Source organism: Salmo trutta, chromosome 17 (genome assembly GCF_901001165.1).
Source record: "Salmo trutta chromosome 17, fSalTru1.1, whole genome shotgun sequence".
In the NCBI taxonomy this organism is placed as follows: Eukaryota; Metazoa; Chordata; class Actinopteri; order Salmoniformes; family Salmonidae; genus Salmo; species Salmo trutta.
In genome coordinates, this window is record NC_042973.1 from 3,482,777 (window position 1) to 3,506,059 (window position 23,283).

Here is a 23,283-nt window from a genome sequence, read left to right on the forward strand (position 1 = left end):
CTCATTTACATAAGTATTCACACCCCTGAGTCAATACTTTGTAGAAGCACTTTTGGCAGCGATTACAGCTGTGAGTCTTTCTGGGTAAGTCTCTAAGAGCTTTCCACACCTGGATTGTATAACATTTGCCCACTATTCTTCTCTAAATTCTTCAACTGTAACTCAGGAACAGTCACTGTCTTCTTGGTAAGCAACTCCAGTGTAGATTTGGCCTTGTGTTTTAGGTTATTGTCCTGCTGAAAGGTGAATTCATCTCCCAATGTCTGGTGGAAAACAGACTGAACCATTAAACTCTGTTTTAAAGTCACCATTGGCCTCATGGTGAAATCCCTGAGCGGTTTCCTTCCTCTCCGGCAACTGAGTTAGGAAGGACGGCTGTATCTTTGTAGTGACTGGGTGTATCGATACACCATCCAAGGTGTAATTAATAACTTCACCATGCTCAAAGGCATATACAATGTCTGCTTTTAATTTTTACCCATCTACCAATAGGTGCCCTTCTTTGTGAGGCATTGGAAAACCTCTCTGGTCTTTGTGGTTGAATTTATGTTTGAAGTTCACTGCTGGACTGAAGGACCTTACAGATACTTGTATGTGTGGGGTACAGAGATGAGGAAGTCATTCATAAATCATGTTAAACACTATTATTGAACAGAGGGTGAGTCAATGCAACTTATTATGACTTGTTAAGTACCGTAATTTCCGGACTATTAAGCGCACCTGAATATAAGCCGCACGCACTGAATTAAAAAATATATATATTATTTTGAACATAAATAAGCCGCACATGTCTATAAGCCGCAGGTGCCTACCGGTACATTGAAACCAATGAACTTTACACAGGCTTTAACGAAACACGGCTTGTAACAAAAATAAAAAAATAGCAGTAAGCTTTAGTTGTCTTTTTGCACTGAGTCAATTCCTCACGCTGCTGTTTCCAACGTCTTATCATCGACTCATTAAGACCAAGCTCCCGTGCAGCAGCTCTATTTCCTTTTCCAACAGCCAGATTAATCGCCTTCAACTTGAAAGCTGCATCATATGCATTTCTCCGTATCTTTGCCATGATGAGGGTGACAAAATGACTACCGTAATCAGAATGATGGGAAGTTTGAGAGCGCTCGATTTAATCTAAACAGTAAACAAAAAAGTTGCTTGACCTTAACCCGTCCGGCAATTTCATTGGTCTAATGAAAGCTTCATGCCGCCAAAAAACTGAGCACGTCACAGAATGTGTTTTTTGGAGAAAAAAAAAATTGAAAGCGGGAAAAATCCATATATTAGCCGCGTCATTGTTTAAGCCGCGAGGTTCAAAGGCTGGGAAAAAAGTTGCGGCTTATAGTCCGGAATTTACGGTAAATTTTTTACACCCGAACTTATTTAGGTTAATAATATAACAAAAGAGTTTGTATACTTGACACGAGACATTTCAGATTTTCATTTTTTTATGATTTATAAACATAATTCCACTTTGACATTATGGGGTTTTGTGTGTAGTGACTTTAAGTGGTAATTTAATCCATTGTAAAGTCAGACTGTAACACAACATGGAAATAGACAAGGGGTGTGAAAACTTTCTGAAGGTTCTGCAGCGGATATTTTAACGCCTGAAACCTGTCGGCTCTTTCAAACGTTCGTGAGTGTAATGTTTACTGTTTCATTTCACAACTTTTTTTTTTTTTTATGATGATATTGTTTTGTTGTCTTCTCACGTTTGTTTACTGTTTCATTTCTTTGGCAAATGTAAACATGTTTCCAATGGCAATGAGAGAGAGCGAGAGAGAAAGAATAACAAGAAGATGCATTGCCACATGAGAGACAGAAGACGACAGGAATACATCCATTAAACTTTCTCTTCAGAGTCTGGGCCAGGTCACAATCACAACTGGTGATGGAAAAGGACTATATTTGATTGATTGATTTACATTTACGTCATTTTTTTGAATGTCATTTAGCAGACGCTCTTATCCAGAGCGACTTACAAATTGGTGATTGATTGATTGATTGATTTAGCAACACACACGATCCTGATGGCTGATCCTACTAAACACGGATACATACATTTCATAATACAACAGAATATGTAGGCTAAAAGACATTTATAATACCCGAGGGTAATGGGAAGCGGTGATTGGTAGACAGACCTGAGGCTGTGCGAGGCACCTCCCCTTGGATAGAGATGTTGCTCTGTGGTTGGTTCATAGCTGCAGGGTTGTCTACATGGAAACCCATCCTGTAATCAACCTGCAGGAGAGGAGAGGAGGATTGGTGTGTGTGTGTGTGTGTGTGTGTGTGTTGGGCGATACTACGATAGCATCCTCTATCAGCGATGGTTTAGCCTATTGACTGGCGTCCCGCAGTACAGAGCAGAGTCACACAGCGAGACAGCAGGGCAGAGGGGGCGCCGGGACTCTATACACGGGCGGGGGGGGGGGGGGGGGTAGAAGCTGTTAAGGAGCCTTTTGGACCTAGACTTGGTGCTCCGGTACCACTTGCCGTGTGGTAGCAGAGAGAACAGTCTATGACTAGGGTGACTGGAGTCTCTGACAATTGTATGGGCTTTCCTCTGACACTGCCTGGTATAGAGGTCCTGGACGGCAGGAAGCTTGGCCCCAGTGATGTACTGGGCCAGTCGCACTACCCTCTGTAGCGCCTTACGGTCAGAGGCCGAGCAGTTGCCATACCAGGCGGCGATGCACCCGGTCAGGATGCTCTTGATGGTGCAGCTGTAGAACCTTTTGACGATCTAGGGACCCATGCCAAATCTTTTCAGACTCCTGAGGGGGAATAGGTTTTGTCGTCGCCACTTCACGACTGTCTTGGTGTGTTTGGACCATGATAGATCGTTGGTGATGTGGACACCAAGGAACTTGAAAATCTCGACCCGCTCCACTTCAGCCCCGTCAATGTTAAAAACGGGACCTGTTTGGCTGTCCACTTTTCTGTAGTCCACCATCAGCTAGCTAGCGAGCTATGCTTAACTTGAACTACTGTTATCCACAGTTAACATATCACTTAGTTGTCAATCAAATGTATTTGGCATCAATCAAAAAATGCGCTGGCAGGCAAGTTCCCATTCAGATGACTAAAAAGGTGGGTTGGGACAAGCAGGCGAGTTGCAGAAGGACGATGATAATAATTCCCCATCGTTTATCAATTTTGATGGCCAACTAGCTAACTAAAGTTTGAGAGAGTTTATGTAATGTTCTTTTGTTAGATATTAGCTCATCTCGCTCGCGTTAGTTGTTGATTTTGTTGTGCACAGGCAACGGAGGGAGAGATATCCTACACACACACACACACACCTAGGTAGGTGTGTGTGTGTGTGTGTGTGTGTGTGTGTGTGTGTGTGTGTGTGTGTGTGTGTGTGTGTACCTTGTCCTTGGAGCGCCAGGTAAAGTGCAGGCTGCTGGTCTCGCTGGGTACAGGCAGGATGAAGGAGAGAGCATAGTGGTTCACCACGTCATCCCTCACATAGTACAGCTCTGCATCTAGACCTGCAACACACACACACACACACACTTGGTCTCTCACACACCTGTTCAAAATCAAATCCTTATTGGTCACATACACGTGGTTAGCAGATGTTAATGCGAGTGTAGCGAAATGCTTGTGCTTCTAGTTGCGACAGTGATGTAATATCTAACAAGTAATCTAACAGTTCCATATATAAATATATGAGACTATAGGAGAGAATCCAATACAATAACATAGTTACAAAAACAAAACATCCTCAATGAAATGAGAGAAAGTGAGTCATAATGCTATGCTATGCTATGCTATGCTACGCTATGGTATGCTATGGTATGCTATGCTATGGTATGCTATGGTATGCTATGGTATGCTATGGTATGCTATGGTATGCTATGGTATGCTATGCTATGGTATGGTATGCTCCTCAGCTCTGAACCCAGCATAGATTCACAAAGAGCCCTCATACCTTCCCTGCAATATGCCTCCAGTTTATGACTCATCCAGAGACCGAACAACGAGCAGAATATAAGCATGCTCGAAAATTGGGGAATCTCCATTGAAAGTGCATTTTAGTCCATGACTCAAATTAGACCTAATCTGTGTCCAGGAAACTGGCATTTAGGTCCAACGCCACATCAAATATAGAATAACATTCCATTCTAGGTCTCCTTCCCATCACTGGCTTACAAGCTAACAGCTGTTAGAAGTTGGGGAGCTCTTTAGGGCACAAATCAAAACACATCAAAAACACTCAAGTGAGGCAACCCTTGAAATATGACAGCAATTTCCTATCCAGGAGAAATTTGGGTTAGTGAAGGCTTACGTGGGAAATTGCGAAATGCTATCCATAAAATACACAGATCCTGAGGAATCTCTATATTAAAAGATTAATATATATATATATATATATATATATATATATAAAAAATATATAAAAAACAATAAATGAATAAGGGTTAGCTTCTATAACTAATGAAGCATTACTCGTCAGTTTCATTGTACGGGTTAGCAGTTTGGAGATCGGAGGGAGAGGTCTACCACTAGTAGACTGAACACAGTCTTGTAGAGAAAGTCCACCAGTAGACTGTAGTTCTGACTGCAGCATGGACTCCCCTTTGACTATAATCGTGCTGCATTAAACTCAGGAGGACATGTTGTCAGACATGGACCTTCTCTGTTACATAGTCATTAGAACACGTAGAAAGTTCTAGAACAAAAAGCATCCCCAGACCATGTCCGTGTTGTCTGTTGTGCATAAAACAAGTTCTCTCTCTGTGTACAGCGCTTCCCAAAACACAGCCTGGGTTGTCACAGATACCACTGTTGGCACTAGCAACAATGCACAAAACATGTATTTCGATGTACTAAACCAAAACTATCATGAAAGTTATGAAAGTTGCCAATCGCAATAGTCAAGAGGAGAAAAGGCCTAGGAGGAGAGATGACTAGAAATGATTCGGTTGACCGTTTTATGTGTGGATTAATTGTCAGAGTAGAGGACCTTGTGCATTTCAAGTAAAATAACAACTCAATGTTTATTTCGCAGGACAAATTAGCTTGCAACAGCAAGCTAGCTAAATAGGACAAATTAGCTAGCTAGCTAAATTGCCATAAAAGGTTTAATGCTTTTCGACCTGTCCCCAAATTAATGTAATTGGTTCAGAGTTTGTTTGGATATTTTAACCTGCGTGTCGTGATCGCGTTTGGTGTGGGGGGGATAAAATAAATTCATGCACGATGGCGCACTGATAAAGGAATTTATATGTTTAAAGTAATGACTAAAGTATTCCACCCTGAAATCATATAATTGTATGAAATGTGTTAAGAGTCATAATTCCATAATATGTGTGACTAGACTATTGTGTTACTATGTAGTAATGTGAGAGTTGAGACAACAAAGGACAACAGGAAAAAGGCTCCTTCCAAGACCTCTCTAATCTAGGGAGGGGAGGAACGGCAAGAAACTGCCAAGGCTGGTAGAAAAGTGATAAAACTGCGTGTGTGTGTGTGTGTGTGTGTGTGGGTGTGTGTGTGTGTCGGTGGGGGTGAGAGTTATAAAATGACTGTGTTGGCATTTTTTACTTCAGAGCTCTCGTGAATAAAGAACCAACCTTTTGCAGAAATCTGGGACTTTGCCTAATTCTTATTCCCCCTAGCTTTACAGCCTAGGGGGAATTGGTCAAAGCTATAGTGATTGTTATCATCATTGGGACTGAGAATTCTCGTGACACGCACGCGAGCAGCCGGTTTGGGTTCCGTATTACCGCCACTGACCTCGTTCGTCTTTCAGTCACCCGCGTGGGTATAACCAATGAGGAGATGGGAGAGGCAGGACTTGCAGTGCGATCTGCGTCAGAAATAGAAAGGAGTTCTATTTTAGCCCTTGGCAACGCAGACTCTCGTTGGCGCCCGCGAGCAGTGTGGGTGGAATAATTGAATAATATAGATTTCAAAATTTATTTTGCAACGCTCGCGCACGCGACACAAGCAATGTGGTCAGCCTGTAACACTACTAGGGCTGTCGCCAAAGCCAAAAAACCTCGGCTGACCGAAAGTAATCTGTTCTTTCAAACAATCGATTGGACAACATTTTTAAAGATCAAGATAACCATTAGTTAAAAAATTTTAAAAAATGACTGAACAATCCTCCTCCCGCTCCTACTGGCACAGATTCTACCATTGGCGTATTATTATTTGACCATGCTGGTCATTTATGAACATTTGAACATCTTGGCCATGTTCTGTTATAATCTCCACCCGGCACAGCCAGAAGAGGACTGGCCACCCCTCATAGCCTGGTTCCTCTCTAGGTTTCTTCCTAGGTTCTGGCCTTTCTAGGGAGTTTTTCCTAGCCACCGTGCTTCTACACCTGCATTGCTTGCTGTTTGGGAGTTTTAGGCTGGGTTTCTGTACAGCACTTTGAGATATCAGCTGATGTAAGAAGGGCTATATAAATACATTTGATTTGATACTCACATGAAGTGGCCGGTAATAGGCTACACCTTTTCTCAAGTGGAATGCCAATTTTATCTTACCATTTCTACCGATCTGCGTGTCAGTTATGGTGTTCATATTCCACATTTTCGTGGAACAGTTTAATTTAAATTTATAATAAATGTCTTCGTATCTCGGAACTCTTATTGTGTAATGCAGTGTTTGGTTTTTGCCACACATAAATGGGACCCAGTGTCATCCCAAAAAGTTGACTCCAGTTTGCCCCCCCAAAAAAAGCACCTGGAAGGATTTGATCATCAAGACTCTGGGAAGTTCTCTGGACGTCATGGGTCAGGAATGTAGAGTGCCAACATTTCACTCGCATTTGTGAATAAAGAGTCAAGTATGATCACATGTTTTATAAAATAAATTCTGCAGTAGCAGATTTCTAAGTATTTCTGCCATTTTGTTTCATAGCTGGTAAATAAAAAATTTAAAAAATCACACAAAAAGTCAAAGAACTACGAATCCTATAGCATATCCCACCTCGCACTGCAACACTGCCTGGCTGGGCCCGTGCGGCGCACATGAAGAGCTGAGAGAAAGATTCATTTTTTTTTTTAGAAGCATAAAAAGTTGGTCTAATTTACTTGAAACTAAAGTCTACTGAAGTGAGACTTTGTCCTTGTGTTTCTTGAATATTTACATCGTTTTTCAAAGTTTGAGTTTACACTGCTCGGGAAAACTCTGCTATTAGCTGTGTTACCTCCCCCACCTTAAAGGGGCAGGTGAAAATGTTGGTCTCTCATCTGTGATATTTTGGATAAAAGACTCTGAAATAAAATTAAATATATAACACATTACTTCTTAATAGGAATACATTTATTGTTATAGAAACATTAGAAAGCAAATGTACAAAAAAATTGAATTTTAGGCCCTGTTCATTCCGGAATCAACACATCGGCAGTGATTACAGCTGTGAGTCTTTCTGGGTAAGTCTCTAAGAGCTTTCCGCACATGGATTCTGCAACATTTGCCGATTCATGGATTGTGTATGTGTGCCATTCAGAGGGTGAATGGGCAAGACAAAATATATAAGTGCCTTTGAACGGGGTATGGTATTAGGTGCCAGGGGCACCGGTTTGAAGGTGTCAAGGACTGCAACATTTCTGGGTTTTTCACACCCAACAGTTTCCTGTGTGTATCCATAATGTTCCACCACCCAAAGGACATCCAGCCAACTGGACACAACTGTGGGAAGCATTGGAGTCAACATGGACCAGTATCCCTGTGGAACGCTTTCGACACCTTGTAGAGTCCATGACACGACGAATTGAGGCTGTTCTGATGGGAAAAAGGGGGGTGCAACTCAATATTTGGAAGGTGTACCGAATGTTTTGTACCTCGACGAATTGAGGCTGTTCTGAGGGGAAAAGGCGGGGGTTACAAATATCTTTGAGTAGATGAGACGTTGAGCTTCACCACCCATGTAGAAAACCTTGTCAAGAAACTCCAGCTGCATCTTGGGTTTTATTACCGGCAGAAAAGAGTTGATTCAGTGTACTTTCCTCTCTGTATTGGACTATGGTGATACTATTTCACATGCGCCCAATACAACAGGTGTAGACCTTTACAGTGAAATGCTGAATACAACAGGTGTAGTAGACCTCACAGTGAAATGCTGAATACAACAGGTGTAGTAGACCTCACAGTGAAATGCTGAATACAACAGGTGTAGTAGACCTCACAGTGAAATGCTGAATACAACAGGTGTAGTAGACCTCACAGTGAAATGCTGAATACAACAGGTGTAGTAGACCGTACAGTGAAATGCTGAATACAACAGGTGTAGTAGACCTCACAGTGAAATGCTGAATACAACAGGTGTAGTAGACCTCACAGTGAAATGCTGAATACAACAGGTGTAGTAGACCGTACAGTGAAATGCTGAATACAACAGGTGTAGTAGACCGTACAGTGAAATGCTGAATACAACAGGTGTAGTAGACCGTACAGTGAAATGCTGAATACAACAGGTGTAGTAGACCGTACAGTGAAATGCTGAATACAACAGGTGTAGTAGACCTCACAGTGAAATGCTGAATACAACAGGTGTAGTAGACCTTACAGTGAAATGCTGAATACAACAGGTGTAGTAGACCTTACAGTGAAATGCTGAATACAACAGGTGTAGTAGACCGTACAGTGAAATGCTGAATACAACAGGTGTAGTAGACCGTACAGTGAAATGCTGAATACAACAGGTGTAGTAGACCTCACAGTGAAATGCTGAATACAACAGGTGTAGTAGACCGTACAGTGAAATGCTGAATACAACAGGTGTAGTAGACCGTACAGTGAAATGCTGAATACAACAGGTGTAGTAGACCGTACAGTGAAATGCTGAATACAACAGGTGTAGTAGACCGTACAGTGAAATGCTGAATACAACAGGTGTAGTAGACCTTACAGTGAAATGCTGAATACAACAGGTGTAGTAGACCTTACAGTGAAATGCTGAATACAACAGGTGTAGTAGACCTTTACAGTGAAATGCTGAATACAACAGGTGTAGTAGACCTTACAGTGAAATGCTGAATACAACAGGTGTAGTAGACCTTACAGTGAAATGCTGAATACAACAGGTGTAGTAGACCTTACAGTGAAATGCTGAATACAACAGGTGTAGTAGACCTTACAGTGAAATGCTGAATACAACAGGTGTAGTAGACCTCACAGTGAAATGCTGAATACAACAGGTGTAGTAGACCTTTACAGTGAAATGCTGAATACAACAGGTGTAGTAGACCTCACAGTGAAATGCTGAATACAACAGGTGTAGTAGACCTTACAGTGAAATGCTGAATACAACAGGTGTAGTAGACCTCACAGTGAAATGCTGAATACAACAGGTGTAGTAGACCTCACAGTGAAATGCTGAATACAACAGGTGTAGTATACCTTACAGTGAAATGCTGAATACAACAGGTGTAGTAGACCTTACAGTGAAATGCTGAATACAACAGGTGTAGTAGACCTCACAGTGAAATGCTGAATACAACAGGTGTAGTAGACCTCACAGTGAAATGCTGAGTACAACAGGTGTAGTAGACCTCACAGTGAAATGCTGAATACAACAGGTGTAGTAGACCTCACAGTGAAATGCTGAATACAACAGGTGTAGTAGACCTTACAGTGAAATGCTGAATACAACAGGTGTAGTAGACCTCACAGTGAAATGCTGAATACAACAGGTGTAGTAGACCTCACAGTGAAATGCTGAATACAACAGGTGTAGTATACCTTACAGTGAAATGCTGAATACAACAGGTGTAGTAGACCTTACAGTGAAATGCTGAATACAACAGGTGTAGTAGACCTCACAGTGAAATGCTGAATACAACAGGTGTAGTAGACCTCACAGTGAAATGCTGAATACAACAGGTGTAGTAGACCTTACAGTGAAATGCTGAATACAACAGGTGTAGTAGACCTCACAGTGAAATGCTGAATACAACAGGTGTAGTAGACCGTACAGTGAAATGCTGAATACAACAGGTGTAGTAGACCTCACAGTGAAATGCTGAATACAACAGGTGTAGTAGACCGTACAGTGAAATGCTGAATACAACAGGTGTAGTAGACCGTACAGTGAAATGCTGAATACAACAGGTGTAGTAGACCGTACAGTGAAATGCTGAATACAACAGGTGTAGTAGACCGTACAGTGAAATGCTGAATACAACAGGTGTAGTAGACCTTACAGTGAAATGCTGAATACAACAGGTGTAGTAGACCTTACAGTGAAATGCTGAATACAACAGGTGTAGTAGACCTTACAGTGAAATGCTGAATACAACAGGTGTAGTAGACCTTACAGTGAAATGCTGAATACAACAGGTGTAGTAGACCTTACAGTGAAATGCTGAATACAACAGGTGTAGTAGACCTTACAGTGAAATGCTGAATACAACAGGTGTAGTAGACCTTACAGTGAAATGCTGAATACAACAGGTGTAGTAGACCTCACAGTGAAATGCTGAATACAACAGGTGTAGTAGACCTTTACAGTGAAATGCTGAATACAACAGGTGTAGTAGACCTCACAGTGAAATGCTGAATACAACAGGTGTAGTAGACCTTACAGTGAAATGCTGAATACAACAGGTGTAGTAGACCTCACAGTGAAATGCTGAATACAACAGGTGTAGTAGACCTCACAGTGAAATGCTGAATACAACAGGTGTAGTATACCTTACAGTGAAATGCTGAATACAACAGGTGTAGTAGACCTTACAGTGAAATGCTGAATACAACAGGTGTAGTAGACCTCACAGTGAAATGCTGAATACAACAGGTGTAGTAGACCTCACAGTGAAATGCTGAGTACAACAGGTGTAGTAGACCTCACAGTGAAATGCTGAATACAACAGGTGTAGTAGACCTCACAGTGAAATGCTGAATACAACAGGTGTAGTAGACCTTACAGTGAAATGCTGAATACAACAGGTGTAGTAGACCTTACAGTGAAATGCTGAATACAACAGGTGTAGTAGACCTCACAGTGAAATGCTGAATACAACAGGTGTAGTAGACCTCACAGTGAAATGCTGAATACAACAGGTGTAGTATACCTTACAGTGAAATGCTGAATACAACAGGTGTAGTAGACCTCACAGTGAAATGCTGAATACAACAGGTGTAGTAGACCTCACAGTGAAATGCTGAATACAACAGGTGTAGTAGACCTTACAGTGAAATGCTGAATACAACAGGTGTAGTAGACCTTACAGTGAAATGCTGAATACAACAGGTGTAGTAGACCTTATAGTGAAATGCTGAATACAACAGGTGTAACCTTTACAGTGAAACTTATGAGCCCCTAACACTTACATTTACTTAACTGCAACGTTGGTTAAGTAAAAAATAACAGCAACAAATAATTAAAGAGCAGCAGTAAAATAACAATAGTGAGGCTATATACAGGGTGTTACGGCACAGAGTCAATGTGGAGGCTATATACAGGGTGTTACGGTACAGAGTCAATGTGGAGGCTATATACAGGGTGTTACGGCACAGAGTCAATGTGGAGGCTATATACAGGGTATTACGGTACAGAGTCAATGTGGAGGCTATATACAGGGGGTACCGGTACAGAGTCAATGTGGAGGCTATATACAGGGTATTACGGTACAGAGTCGATGTGGAGGCTATATACAGGGTATTACGGTACAGAGTCAATGTGGAGGCTATATACAGGGGGTACCGGTACAGAGTCAATGTGGAGGCTATATACAGGGGGTACCGGTACAGAGTCAATGTGGAGGCTATATACAGGGGGTACCGGTACAGAGTCAATGTGGAGGCTATATACAGGGTGTTACGGTACAGAGTCAATGTGGAGGCTATATACAGGGTGTTACGGTACAGAGTCAATATTGGAGGCTATACACAGGGTGTTACGGTACAGAGTCAATGTGGAGGCTATATACAGGGTGTTACGGTACAGAGTCAATGTGGAGGCTATATACAGGGTGTTACGGTACAGAGTCAATGTGGAGGCTATATACAGGGTGTTACGGTACAGAGTCAATGTGGAGGCTATATACAGGGTGTTACGGTACAGAGTCAATGTGGAGGCTATATACAGGGGTTACCGGTACAGAGTCAATGTGCAGGGGCACCGGTTAGTCGAGGTAATTGAGGTAATATGGACATGTAGGTAGATTTAAAGTTACTATAGAGTTAGAAGCTTTTTTTCCAGTCTCTGTTCCAGCTTTGATCCACCTGTACCGACCTTGCCTTCTGGATGATAGCGGGGGGAACAGGCAGTGGTTTTTTCACCCTTCCTGTGACATCGGGTGCTGTAGATGTCCTGGAGGGCAGGCAGTGTGACCCCGGTAATGCTTTGGGCAGACCACACCACCCTCTAGAGAATCTTTCTGTGGGGACGGACCATTTCATATTGTCAGTGATGTGTACGCCGAGGAACTTGAAGCTTTCCACCTTCTCCACTTCGGTCCTATTGATGTGGATAGGGAGGCGTGCTCCCTCTGCTGTTTCCTGAAGTACATGATCAGCTCCTTTGTTTTGTTGACGTTGAGGGAGAGGTTATTTTCCTGAAACCACACTCCGAGGGCCCTCACCTCCTCCCTGTAGGCCGTCTCGTCATTAATGGTAATCAGGCCCACTACTGTGGTGTCGTCTGCAAACTTGATGATTGAGTTGGAGGTGCGTGGCCACGCTGTCGTGGGTGAACAGGGAGTACAGGAGGGGGCTGAGAACACACCCTTGTGGGGCCCCAGTGTTGAGGATCAGCGAAGTGGAGCTGTTGTTTCCTACCTTCACCACCAGGGGGCGGCCCGTCAGGAAGTCCAGGACCCAGTTTCACAGGGCGTGGTTGAGACCAAGGGCCAGGAGCTTAATGATGAGCTTGAAGGGTACTATGGTATTAAAGGCTGAGCTGTAGTCAATGAACAGCATTCTTACATAGGTATTCCTCTTGTCCAGATGGGGATAGGGGCAGTGTGCAGTGTGATGGCATCGTCTGTGGACCTGTAGGGTCCGTTTTATGCTAAGATTCCCGAAAATTTGAACCCGATCATGTAAAAATGTCCTTTCATTACCCAGCCCCTGGTATTGGAATTCCCTCTCAAGCCAACCTACAGGACATGGTGGTTTGAATACATTTTTTATTTCAACTTTAAAACTTTTTTTAAACTAGGCAAATCAGTTAAGAACAAATTCTTATTTACAATGACGGCCTAACCCGGCTAAACCCTCCCCTAACACGGACGACGCTGAGCCAATTGTGAGCCGCCGTATGGGGACTCCCAAACACGGCCGGTTGTGATACAGCCACGGAATCGAACCAGGGTCTGTAGTGACGCCTCTAGCACTGAGATACAGTGCCTTAGACCTGTTGTTTTACTACAGCCCCCCAACACCCAGTTTGTCTGCTGTTGTATTTGTACTGTTGCCAGTGTCTGCTTTAATTTGTTTGTTTGTTTGTTTGTTTGTTTATCTCTGTCCCCGTACCAACAGGAGGCCTCTTGCCAGGCCGTCAGTGGTTCTTAATTGACTAGCCTGGTTAAATATAGGATAAATAATACACAATCAAATAAAAATCCACCTACCAGCAATTCAGTGGGTTTTAGTATGGGCCTATGGGGGATGAGTTAGAGTCTATGGGTGTGTAAAACATATGCTGTGTGTGTGTGTGTGTGTGGGTGGAGAGGTCAAGGATGCTGAACTGTGGAGACCAGTTCTCTGACCCCCACGACTCTAAAGAGAGAGAGAGAGAGAAAGGGAAACAAATGGGGAAAGAAAGGAGAGATGAAAATCAGAGCAAGAAGAGGGGATGTGCAGCACAGTGTGTTGTGTGTGTGTTTAAATGGCGGTATGTGAAGAAGCTTGCCAGTCCATCATGTTAGTGTGACTCAGGGGGGGGGGGGGGGGGGGGGGGGGAGAATGATTTAGTCTCCATACTAGTTGTAACAACAACCAGTTGGTCTCTAAAAGACATATGGTCCAGGAGGCTGACTGAAATACGTGGCTTCCTTTTCAAAACCACAATCCAATGCTTCCGTATTGCTTCCTTTGTGTATAGGAAAGGAAAAGCCTTCCGAGGAGGGGGAGGAAGAGGGGGGAGGAAGAGCGGGAAAGGAGAGATGGGGAGGAAGAGGGGGGAGAGATGGGGAGGATGAGGGGGGAGAAAGAGCGGGGAAGGAGAGATGGGGAGGAAGACAGGGGGCAAGATGGGGAGGAAGAGGGGGGGAGAAGGGGGGAGAGATGCGGAGGAAGAGGGGGGGAGAGATGCGGAGGAAGAGGGGGGAGAAAGGTGGAGGGTGGGTTGTCTTTACGATGCTTAAGTTCACAACCCTTTCATGGTTCAACTGCTCTCACTGTTCAGATCAGGAGGCGGAGACAGCGTCCCAAATGGCATGCTATTCCCTGTATAGTGCACTACTTTAGACCAGAGCCCTATTCCCTGTATAGTGCCCTACTTTAGAATAGGGTGCCATAGGGCTCTGGTCTAAAGTAGTGCACTATATAGGGAATAGGGTGCCATAGGGCTCTGGTCTAAAGTAGTGTACTATATAGGGAATAGGGTGCCATGGTAGTGGGAGAATTCACCCGTAACACCCTGTATATAGCCTCCACATTGTCTCTGTACCGGTACCCCCTGTATATAGCCTCCACATTGACTCTGTACCATAATACCCTGTATATAGCCTCCACATTGACTCTGTACCGGTACACCCTGTATATAGCCTCCCCATTGACTCTGTACCGTAACACCCTGTATATAGCCTCCACATTGACTCTGTACCGTAACACCCTGTATATAGCCTCCACATTGACTCTGTACCGGTACCCCCTGTATATAGCCTCCACATTGACTCTGTACCATAATACCCTGTATATAGCCTCCACATTGACTCTGTACCGGTACACCCTGTATATAGCCTCCCCATTGACTCTGTACCGTAACACCCTGTATATAGCCTCCACATTGACTCTGTACCGTAACACCCTGTATATAGCCTCCACATTGACTCTGTACCGGTACCCCCTGTATATAGCCTCCACATTGACTCTGTACCGGTACCCCCTGTATATAGCCTCCACATTGACTCTGTACCGGTACCCCCTGTATATAGCCTCCACATTGACTCTGTACCGGTACCCCCTGTATATAGCCTCCACATCGACTCGGTACCGTAACACCCTGTGTATAGGGAGAACAAGTCCCTGGTAGTGGGAGAATTCCTCAGAGTAATGTTTGGATCTCTCCAACTCTCAAAACAACAGCTCTACATTGATTAGGTTCCTCCTTTCACATTCTACCTCTCTCCTTCACGCACTGCTTTACCCTCCAACCTCTCTCCTTCACGCACTGCCTTACCCTTCAACCTGCCGTAGCCCCTTCACCCTTCAACCTGCCGTAGCCCCTTCAACCTGCCGTAGCCCCTTCAACCTGCCGTAGCCCCTTCAACCTGCCGTAGCCCCTTCAACCTGCCGTAGCCCCTTCAACCTGCCGTAGCCCCTTCAACCTGCCGTAGCCCCTTCAACCTGCCGTAGCCCCTTCAACCTGCCGTAGCCCCTTCAACCTGCCGTAGCCCCTTCAACCTGCCGTAGCCCCTTCAACCTGCCGTAGCCCCTTCAACCTGCCGTAGCCCCTTCAACCTGCCGTAGCCCCTTGACCCTTCAACCTGCCGTAGCCCCTTCAACCTGCAGTAGCCCCTTCAACCTGCAGTAGCCCCTTCAACCTGCAGTAGCCCCTTCAACCTGCAGTAGCCCCTTCAACCTGCAGTAGCCCCTTCAACCTGCCGTAGCCCTGATACTTGATATTTAACTGTATAGATATTTTCCCATCACTGCTATTTTCCTGATGGGCTCTGGTCTAAAGTAGTGCACTATACAGGGAATAGGGCTCTGGTCTAAAGTAGTGCACTATATAGGGAATAGGGCTCTGGTCTAAAGTAGTGCACTATATAGGGAATAGGGCTCTGGTCTAAAGTAGTGCACTATATAGGGAATAGGGCTCTGGTCTATAGTAGTGCACTATATAGGGAATAGGGCTCTGGTCCCTATATAGTGCACTACTTTAGACCAGAGCCCTATGGCACCCTATTCCCTAAGGTTGGGAATTGCAAGGGACTTCACAATACAATATTATGGCAATACTTACGTGGCTATCTGGTATGTTTTGCGATTCAATACTGTGATTTTATCGAGATTCGATGTTCATCATATGTCTACTGCAGAGAGACAAGAGACCCCTACACCCATACTGCTACCCCCAGCCCCTATCCCTACCCCTAGCCCCCTATCCCTACCCCTAGCCTCCTATCCCTACTCACAGCCCCCTATCCCTACCCCTAGCCCCCTATCCCTACCCCCAGCCCCCTATCCCTACCCCCAGCCCCCTATCCCTACCCCCCTATCCCTACTCCCAGCCCCCTATTTAGACATTGTAAAATTATACCTTGGATGAATATATTCCTTTAAAAACCATAAGACCCACTAATAATGTAATTATCTGATCTAAATAGTTGAACCTGTTTTTTATTTTTTTTACAATCAATATCGAACAGGGGTTCAAGATCTGAAAACAACCTTTTTTTTTTTTTTTTAAATAAAAAGAAATGACCAGAAGCATGCATAATGCACATTCACTCATTAACAATCTCTCAAGCAAAAGCCCACGTGATTAGCCGGCTAATCTTTATATTCCAAGTTTAGCCAACTTGGCTCCATTTGCTCAGCTAACAAGGTAGAACAGTTGAATAGTTATGAACACACTCTGTCTAATCTCCAGCTGTTTGAACAGCGTGCTAGCCTGTCCACTTTGTTCACATGTTGAAATTAAGAAGCCTAGCTTATTTGTCAGAATGAGAATAAAGGTTGCCAATTTCTTATATAAAATTGTGTTTTATGCTTATTGCACATTACGAAAACAGATTAAAACAGATTAGATTAGCTGGTGTAGGTCCCGTGTGGCTCAGTTGGTAGAGCATGGTGTTTGCAATGCCAGGGTTGTGGGTTCGATTCCCACAGGGGACCAGTACGGGAAGAACATTTTTTTAATGAAATGTATGCATTCACTACTGTAAGTAGCTGGATAAGAGCGTCTGCTAAATGACTAAAATGTAAATGATATGTATAACAATCTTTGGCTAAAATTGCTATTAGCGGTACGTAGTACAGCAGCAATGCCACGCACGAAAAAATTAGCCCTCTTTATCCTAAATAAATGTTCTTTGATACTCCCATTTTAGTAATGTTTGACAATTAAAAACTGTATCATTAGAAAGGTAATCGCTGCCAAAAGGTGCTTCAACACAAAGCACTGAGTAAAGGGTCTGAATACTTATGTCAATTAGATATTTCGGTGTTATTTTTTTTTTAATATAAATAAAATTTGCAAACAATTCTAAAAACCTGTTTTTTGCTTTGTCATTATGGGGTATTGTGTGTATATTGATGAGGGGGGGGGTAAAAAAATAATAATAATTAAATTTTAGAATAAGTTTGTAATGTAACAACATGTGGAAAAAGTAGAAGGGTCTGAATACTTTCAGAATGTACTGTATGTAAACAAAGTCTGAGCTGCTGGGCAGGCCTGTCTCACTGTCTGTTCCATTGCTCTCTAGCCAATCACAGCAGCAATTCATCCCGTGGCAGTGGGCAGATGGGACATAGTCAAATCAACCCTCAGATAGGTCCTGATGAACTCGTCCACAAATCTCACAAAACTGTGTTTCGGACCATACTGACTTTATGTCGAAAATTAACCCATCTGCACTTTCTAGTCAATTTTGGCACTGGAATAAGTTGTTTGACTAATATCAATATGACATATGCCGTTTTCAAAACAGAGAAGTTGAGTCGTTCCGTTTGAGTCGTCCTTTAAATACACCAGACTGTATAGAGTATGTATATTCAACAGCCACTGGAAAGCAGTAATTTGAGAAAGACATCATCATCATGAACTTGGCATCCAACCAGCCGCCACACTATAAACAGGATATGAGCTGCCTACGCAGCCAGCCACGACACTATAAACAGGATATGAGCTGCCTACGCAGCCAGCCACGACACTATAAACAGGATATGAGCTGCCTACGCAGCCAGCCACCACACTATAAACAGGATATGAGCTGCCTACGCAGCCAGCCACCACACTATAAACAGGATATGAGCTGCCTACGCAGCCAGCCACGACAATATAAACAGGATATGAGCTGCCTACACAGCCAGCCACGACACTATAAACAGGATATGAGCTGCCTACCCAGCCAGCCACGACACTATAAACAGGATATGAGCTGTCTACGCAGCCAGCCGCCACACTATAAACAGGATATGAGCTGCCTACGCAGCCAGCCACCACACTATAAACAGGATATGAGCTGCCTACGCAGCCAGCCGCCACACTATAAACAGGATATGAGCTGCCTACGCAGCCAGCCACCACACTATAAACAGGATATGAGCTGTCTACGCAGCCAGCCACGACACTATAAACAGGATATGAGCTGTCTACGCAGCCAGCCGCAACACTATAAACAGGATATGAACTGCCTACGCAGCCAGCCGCCACACTATAAACAGGATATGAGCTGTCTACGCAGCCAGCCGCAACACTATAAACAGGATATGAGCTGTCTACGCAGCCAGCCGCCACACTATAAACAGGATATGAGCTGCCTACGCAGCCAGCCACGACACTATAAACAGGATATGAGCTGCCTACGCAGCCAGCCACGACAATATAAACAGGATATGAGCTGCCTACGCAGCCAGCCGCCACACTATAAACAGGATATGAGCTGCCTACGCAGCCAGCCACGACAATATAAACAGGATATGAGCTGCCTACGCAGCCAGCCGCAACACTATAAACAGGATACGAGCTGCCTACGCAGCCAGCCGCCACACTATAAACAGGATATGAGCTGCCTACGCAGCCAGCCGCCACACTATAAACAGGATATGAGCTGCCTACGCAGCCAGCCGCCACACTATAAACAGGACCTAGGAAATAGAGATTGACCGATTCATCGGAATGGCCGATTAATTAGTTAATTATTAGTTAATTAATTAATTATTACAAGTTGTCATAAGAATCGGTATTTTTGGCCACCGATTAGCCGATTATTATTATTTTTTGACCTTTAACTAGGCAAGTCAGATTAAGAACACATTCTTATTTCCAATGACGGCCTAGGAACGGGGGTTAACTGCCTTGTTCACGGGGGATTCGTTTTTGCAACCTTCGGTTACTCGTCCAACGCTCTAACCACCTGCCTTACATTGCACTCCACGAGAAGCCAGGCTGACTACCTGTTACGCGAGGGCAGCAAGAAGCCAAGGTAAGTTGCTAGCTAGCATTAAACTTCTCATAAAAAACTATCAATCTTAACATAATCACTAGTTAACTACACATGGTTGATGATATTACTAGTTTATCTAACGTGTCCTGCGTTGCATATAATCGATGCGGTGCCTGTTCATTTCTCATTGAATCACATCCTACTTCGACAAACGGGTGATGATTTAACAAGCGCATTTGCGAAAAAAGCACTGTTGTTGCACCAATGTACCTAACCATAAACATCAATGCCTTTCTTTAAAATTCAATACACAAGTATATATTTTTAAACCTGCATATTTAGTTAATATTGCCTGCTGACATGAAATTGTGTCACATCTCTAGCGTTCATTGCACGCAGAGTCAGGGTATATGCAACAGTTTGGGCCCGCCTGGCTCATTGCGAACTAATTTGCCAGAATTTTACGTAATTATGAAATAACATTGAAGGTTGTGCAATGTAACAGGAATATTTAGACTTAGGGATGCCACCCGTTAGATAAAATACGAAACGGTTCCGTATTTCACTGAAAGAAAAAAAAACGTTTGTTTTCGAGATGATAGTTTCCGGATTCGACCATATTAATGACCTAAGGCTCGTATTTCTGTGTGTTTATTATATTATAATTAAGTCTATGATTTGATAGCGCAGTCTGACTGAGCGGTGGTAGGCAGCAGCAGGCTCGTAAGCATTCATTCAAACAGCCCTTTAGTGCGTTTTGCCAGCAGCTCTTCGCCGTGCTTCAAGCATTGAGCTGTTTATGACTTCAACCTGGGTGGGTATAATTTGTGGAACGTTCCAACAGGAATCTATTCCAAAAACTTCGTAAATAACAAGGTTTCCAAAAAACAATGCATACAAAGTTGTATAGCGGCAGAATAAGATACCGGGTAGGGAGTGGTCTATTTCATTGCGTTTTCCACTCATCACGTTTATTCTGAAAAATGTCTGTCCTCACATGTCTGTTTGCCTATGGACAAACATTAACAATAAGCTACGTGGTGAGTTGATGCCTATTCGGCAGCTAGTTAGCTAGGTTTGGATGCGTTGCTACTTTGTATGTTGGTTGGCAACCTTTTACTTTACGTTTTTTGGAACAGATTCCTGTTGGAACGTTCCACCCCTTCAAACCTATCAACTCCCAAGATTAGGCTGGTGTAACCGATGTGAAATGGCTAGCTAGTTAGCGGGGTGCGCGCTAATAGCGTTTCAAATGTCACTCGCTCTGAGACTTGGAGTGGTTGTTCCCCTTGCTCTACATGGGTAACGCTGCTTCGAGGGTGGCTGTTGTCGATGTGTTCCTGGTTCAAGCCCAGGTAGGAGCGAGGAGAGGGACGGAAGCTATACTGTTACACTGGCAATACTAAAGTGCCTATAAGAACATCCAATAGTCAAAAGGTATATGAAATACAAATCGTATAGAGAGAAATATTCCTATAATTCCTATAATAACTATAACCTAAAACTTCTTACCTGGGAATATTGAAGACTCATGTTAAAAGGAACCACCAGTTTTCATATGTTCTCATGTTCTGAGCAAGGAACTTAAACGTTAGCTTTCTTACATGGCACATATTGCACTTTTACTTTCTTCTCCAACACTTTGTTTTTGCATTATTTACACCAAATTGAACATGTTTCATTATTTATTTAAGGCTAAATTGATTTTATTGATGTATTAAGTTAAAATAAGTGTTCATTCAGTTAAGAACAAATTATTATAGCCCAACGCTCTAACCAGGGTTGTCGAAGAGAGAAGGTTTCATAGGGACAGGGCTGTCGAAGAGAGAAGGTTTCATAGGGACAGGGCTGTCGAAGAGAGAAGGTTTCATAGGGACAGGGCTGTCGAAGAGAGAAGGTTTCATAGGGACAGGGCTGTCGAAGAGAGAAGGTTTCATAGGGACAGGGCTGTCGAAGAGAGAAGGTTTCATAGGGACAGGGCTGTCGAAGAGAGAAGGTTTCATAGGGACAGGGCTGTCGAAGAGAGAAGGTTTCATAGGGACAGGGCTGTCGAAGAGAGAAGGTTTCATAGGGACAGGGCTGTCGAAGAGAGAAGGTTTCATAGGGACAGGGCTGTCGAAGAGAGAAGGTTTCATAGGTTGAAGAGAGAAGGTTTTATAGGGACAGGGTTGTTGAAGAGAGAAGGTTTTATAGGGACAGGGTTGTTGAAGAGAGAAGGTTTCATAGGGACAGGGCTGTTGAAGAGAGAAGGTTTCATAGGGACAGGGCTGTTGAGAGGTTTCATAGGGACAGGGCTGTTGAGAGGTTTCATAGGGACAGGGCTGTTGAGAGGTTTCATAGGGACAGGGCTGTTGAGAGGTTTCATAGGGACAGGGCTGTTGAGAGGTTTTCATAGGGACAGGGCTGTTGAGAGGTTTCATAGGGACAGGGCTGTTGAGAGGTTTCATAGGGACAGGGTTGTTGAAGAGAAGAGGTTTCATAGGGACAGGGCTGTTGAAGAGAGAAGGTTTCATAGGTTGAAGAGAGAAGGTTTCATAGGGACAGGGTTGTTGAAGAGAGAAGGTTTCATAGGGACAGGGTTGTTGAAGAGAGAAGGTTTCATAGGGACAGGGCTGTTGAAGAGAGAAGGTTTCATAGGGACAGGGCTGTTGAAGAGAGAAGGTTTCATAGGGACAGGGCTGTTGAAGAGAGAAGGTTTCATAGGGACAGGGCTGTTGAAGAGAGAAGGTTTCATAGGGACAGGGCTGTTGAAGAGAGAAGATTTCATAGGGACAGGGTTGTTGAAGAGAGAAGATTTCATAGGGACAGGGCTGTTGAAGAGAGAAGGTTTCAGGGTTGTTGTTGTTTGAAACAGACCTAAAGGAAGGTAAATGTTAGAATGTGCAGGGACATGACTATACACATTCCTCCCCTCTCCCCCCCTCTCCTGTCCCCCTCCTCCCCTGTCCCCCCCTCTCCTGGCCTCTCCCGCCCCCCCCCCCCTCCACCCCTGTCCCCCCCTCTCCTGTCCTCTCCCACCCCCCCTCCTGTCCCCCCCTCTCCTGTCACCCCACCCCGCCCCCTCCTCCTCTCCTGTCCCCCCCTGTCCTGTCCTCTCCCGCCCCCCCTCCGCCCCTGTCCCCCCCTCTCCCACCCCCCCTCCTGTCCCCCCCCCACCCCCCCTCCTCCCCTGTCCTCCCCTCTCCTGTCCATCCGTCGTCGTCGTCGCCCCCCCCCCTCCCCCCGTAGTCTCCTAAACATGTTAGGTCAGACAAAAATTAGACATGGTAAGAAATTGTAAACACTCGTCCTCCTCATGTAGTAAGTTTCTGTCCATCAGACACTGCCTGGTTACAAGTCCAAACGACATACCAGACCAGATGAGACGACTGACACATCTCTGCTTTATCATTCATCTTACAGCAACATTTCAAAACAGATGAGAGAGAGAGAATCATCCACACCGTTTTGCCTTGTTTTCCTTCCTGTCTGTTACGGAACTACGACTAGTGTGAAACGGATTATGATCAGTATCCGAGAAACGTGCCTGAACTGAAAACCGCAGGATAAGTGAAAGCAATACGGCGGTTCCCAATCTCCAGGTCTCGATCACATCAAAACAGAGAGAACAGAAATAGAGTAGAGATATTCAGATGCTACCTTGGGCAGGAACTTCTATAAGCAGGGCATGAACGTGTGGAGTGTTGAATTGCAGTCTAGTCTAGATATATAGGAAACAAACAAAGCAGTTTGTCGACTTTCATCCAGTGAGCCGTTTAAGAAGTTGTTATGGCTCTTGGTTGAACCCTCTAGAGGAATGTCTGAGTCACACTTGGCTGAGAATATACAACGGTGATACTGGTATTGAGTCAAAGCCGGGCCTATCTGGTTTAAAGTGAATGTTAAAAAGGACCAGAATGCTGCCTTTTCTAAATCTGGCTGCTTGGGGATATACCATCTTGTTCAAGTGGGGGTGTTCAGCACAGACCACCACCTTGTCTAAAGTAGGGGTGTTTTATTGGAACTCATTAACATATCTCACAAATAAAAATTC

At 44.1% G+C, this 23,283-nt stretch overlaps 1 protein-coding gene across 2 annotated transcripts in view; it reads right to left on the minus strand.

Annotated features, from left to right (window-relative positions):
• LOC115151460 (tyrosine-protein kinase RYK) overlaps positions 1-23,283 on the minus strand; it is a 125,892-nt gene that overhangs the window by 72,186 nt on the left and 30,423 nt on the right. For both annotated transcript variants that reach the window (XM_029695408.1, XM_029695409.1), the window contains exons 2-3: positions 3,376-3,497; positions 2,145-2,244 (exon numbers count right to left, since the gene is read on the minus strand). In XM_029695408.1, the coding sequence (XP_029551268.1) occupies positions 2,145-2,244; positions 3,376-3,497 (222 nt within the window). The remainder of the gene's footprint in view (positions 1-2,144; positions 2,245-3,375; positions 3,498-23,283) is intronic.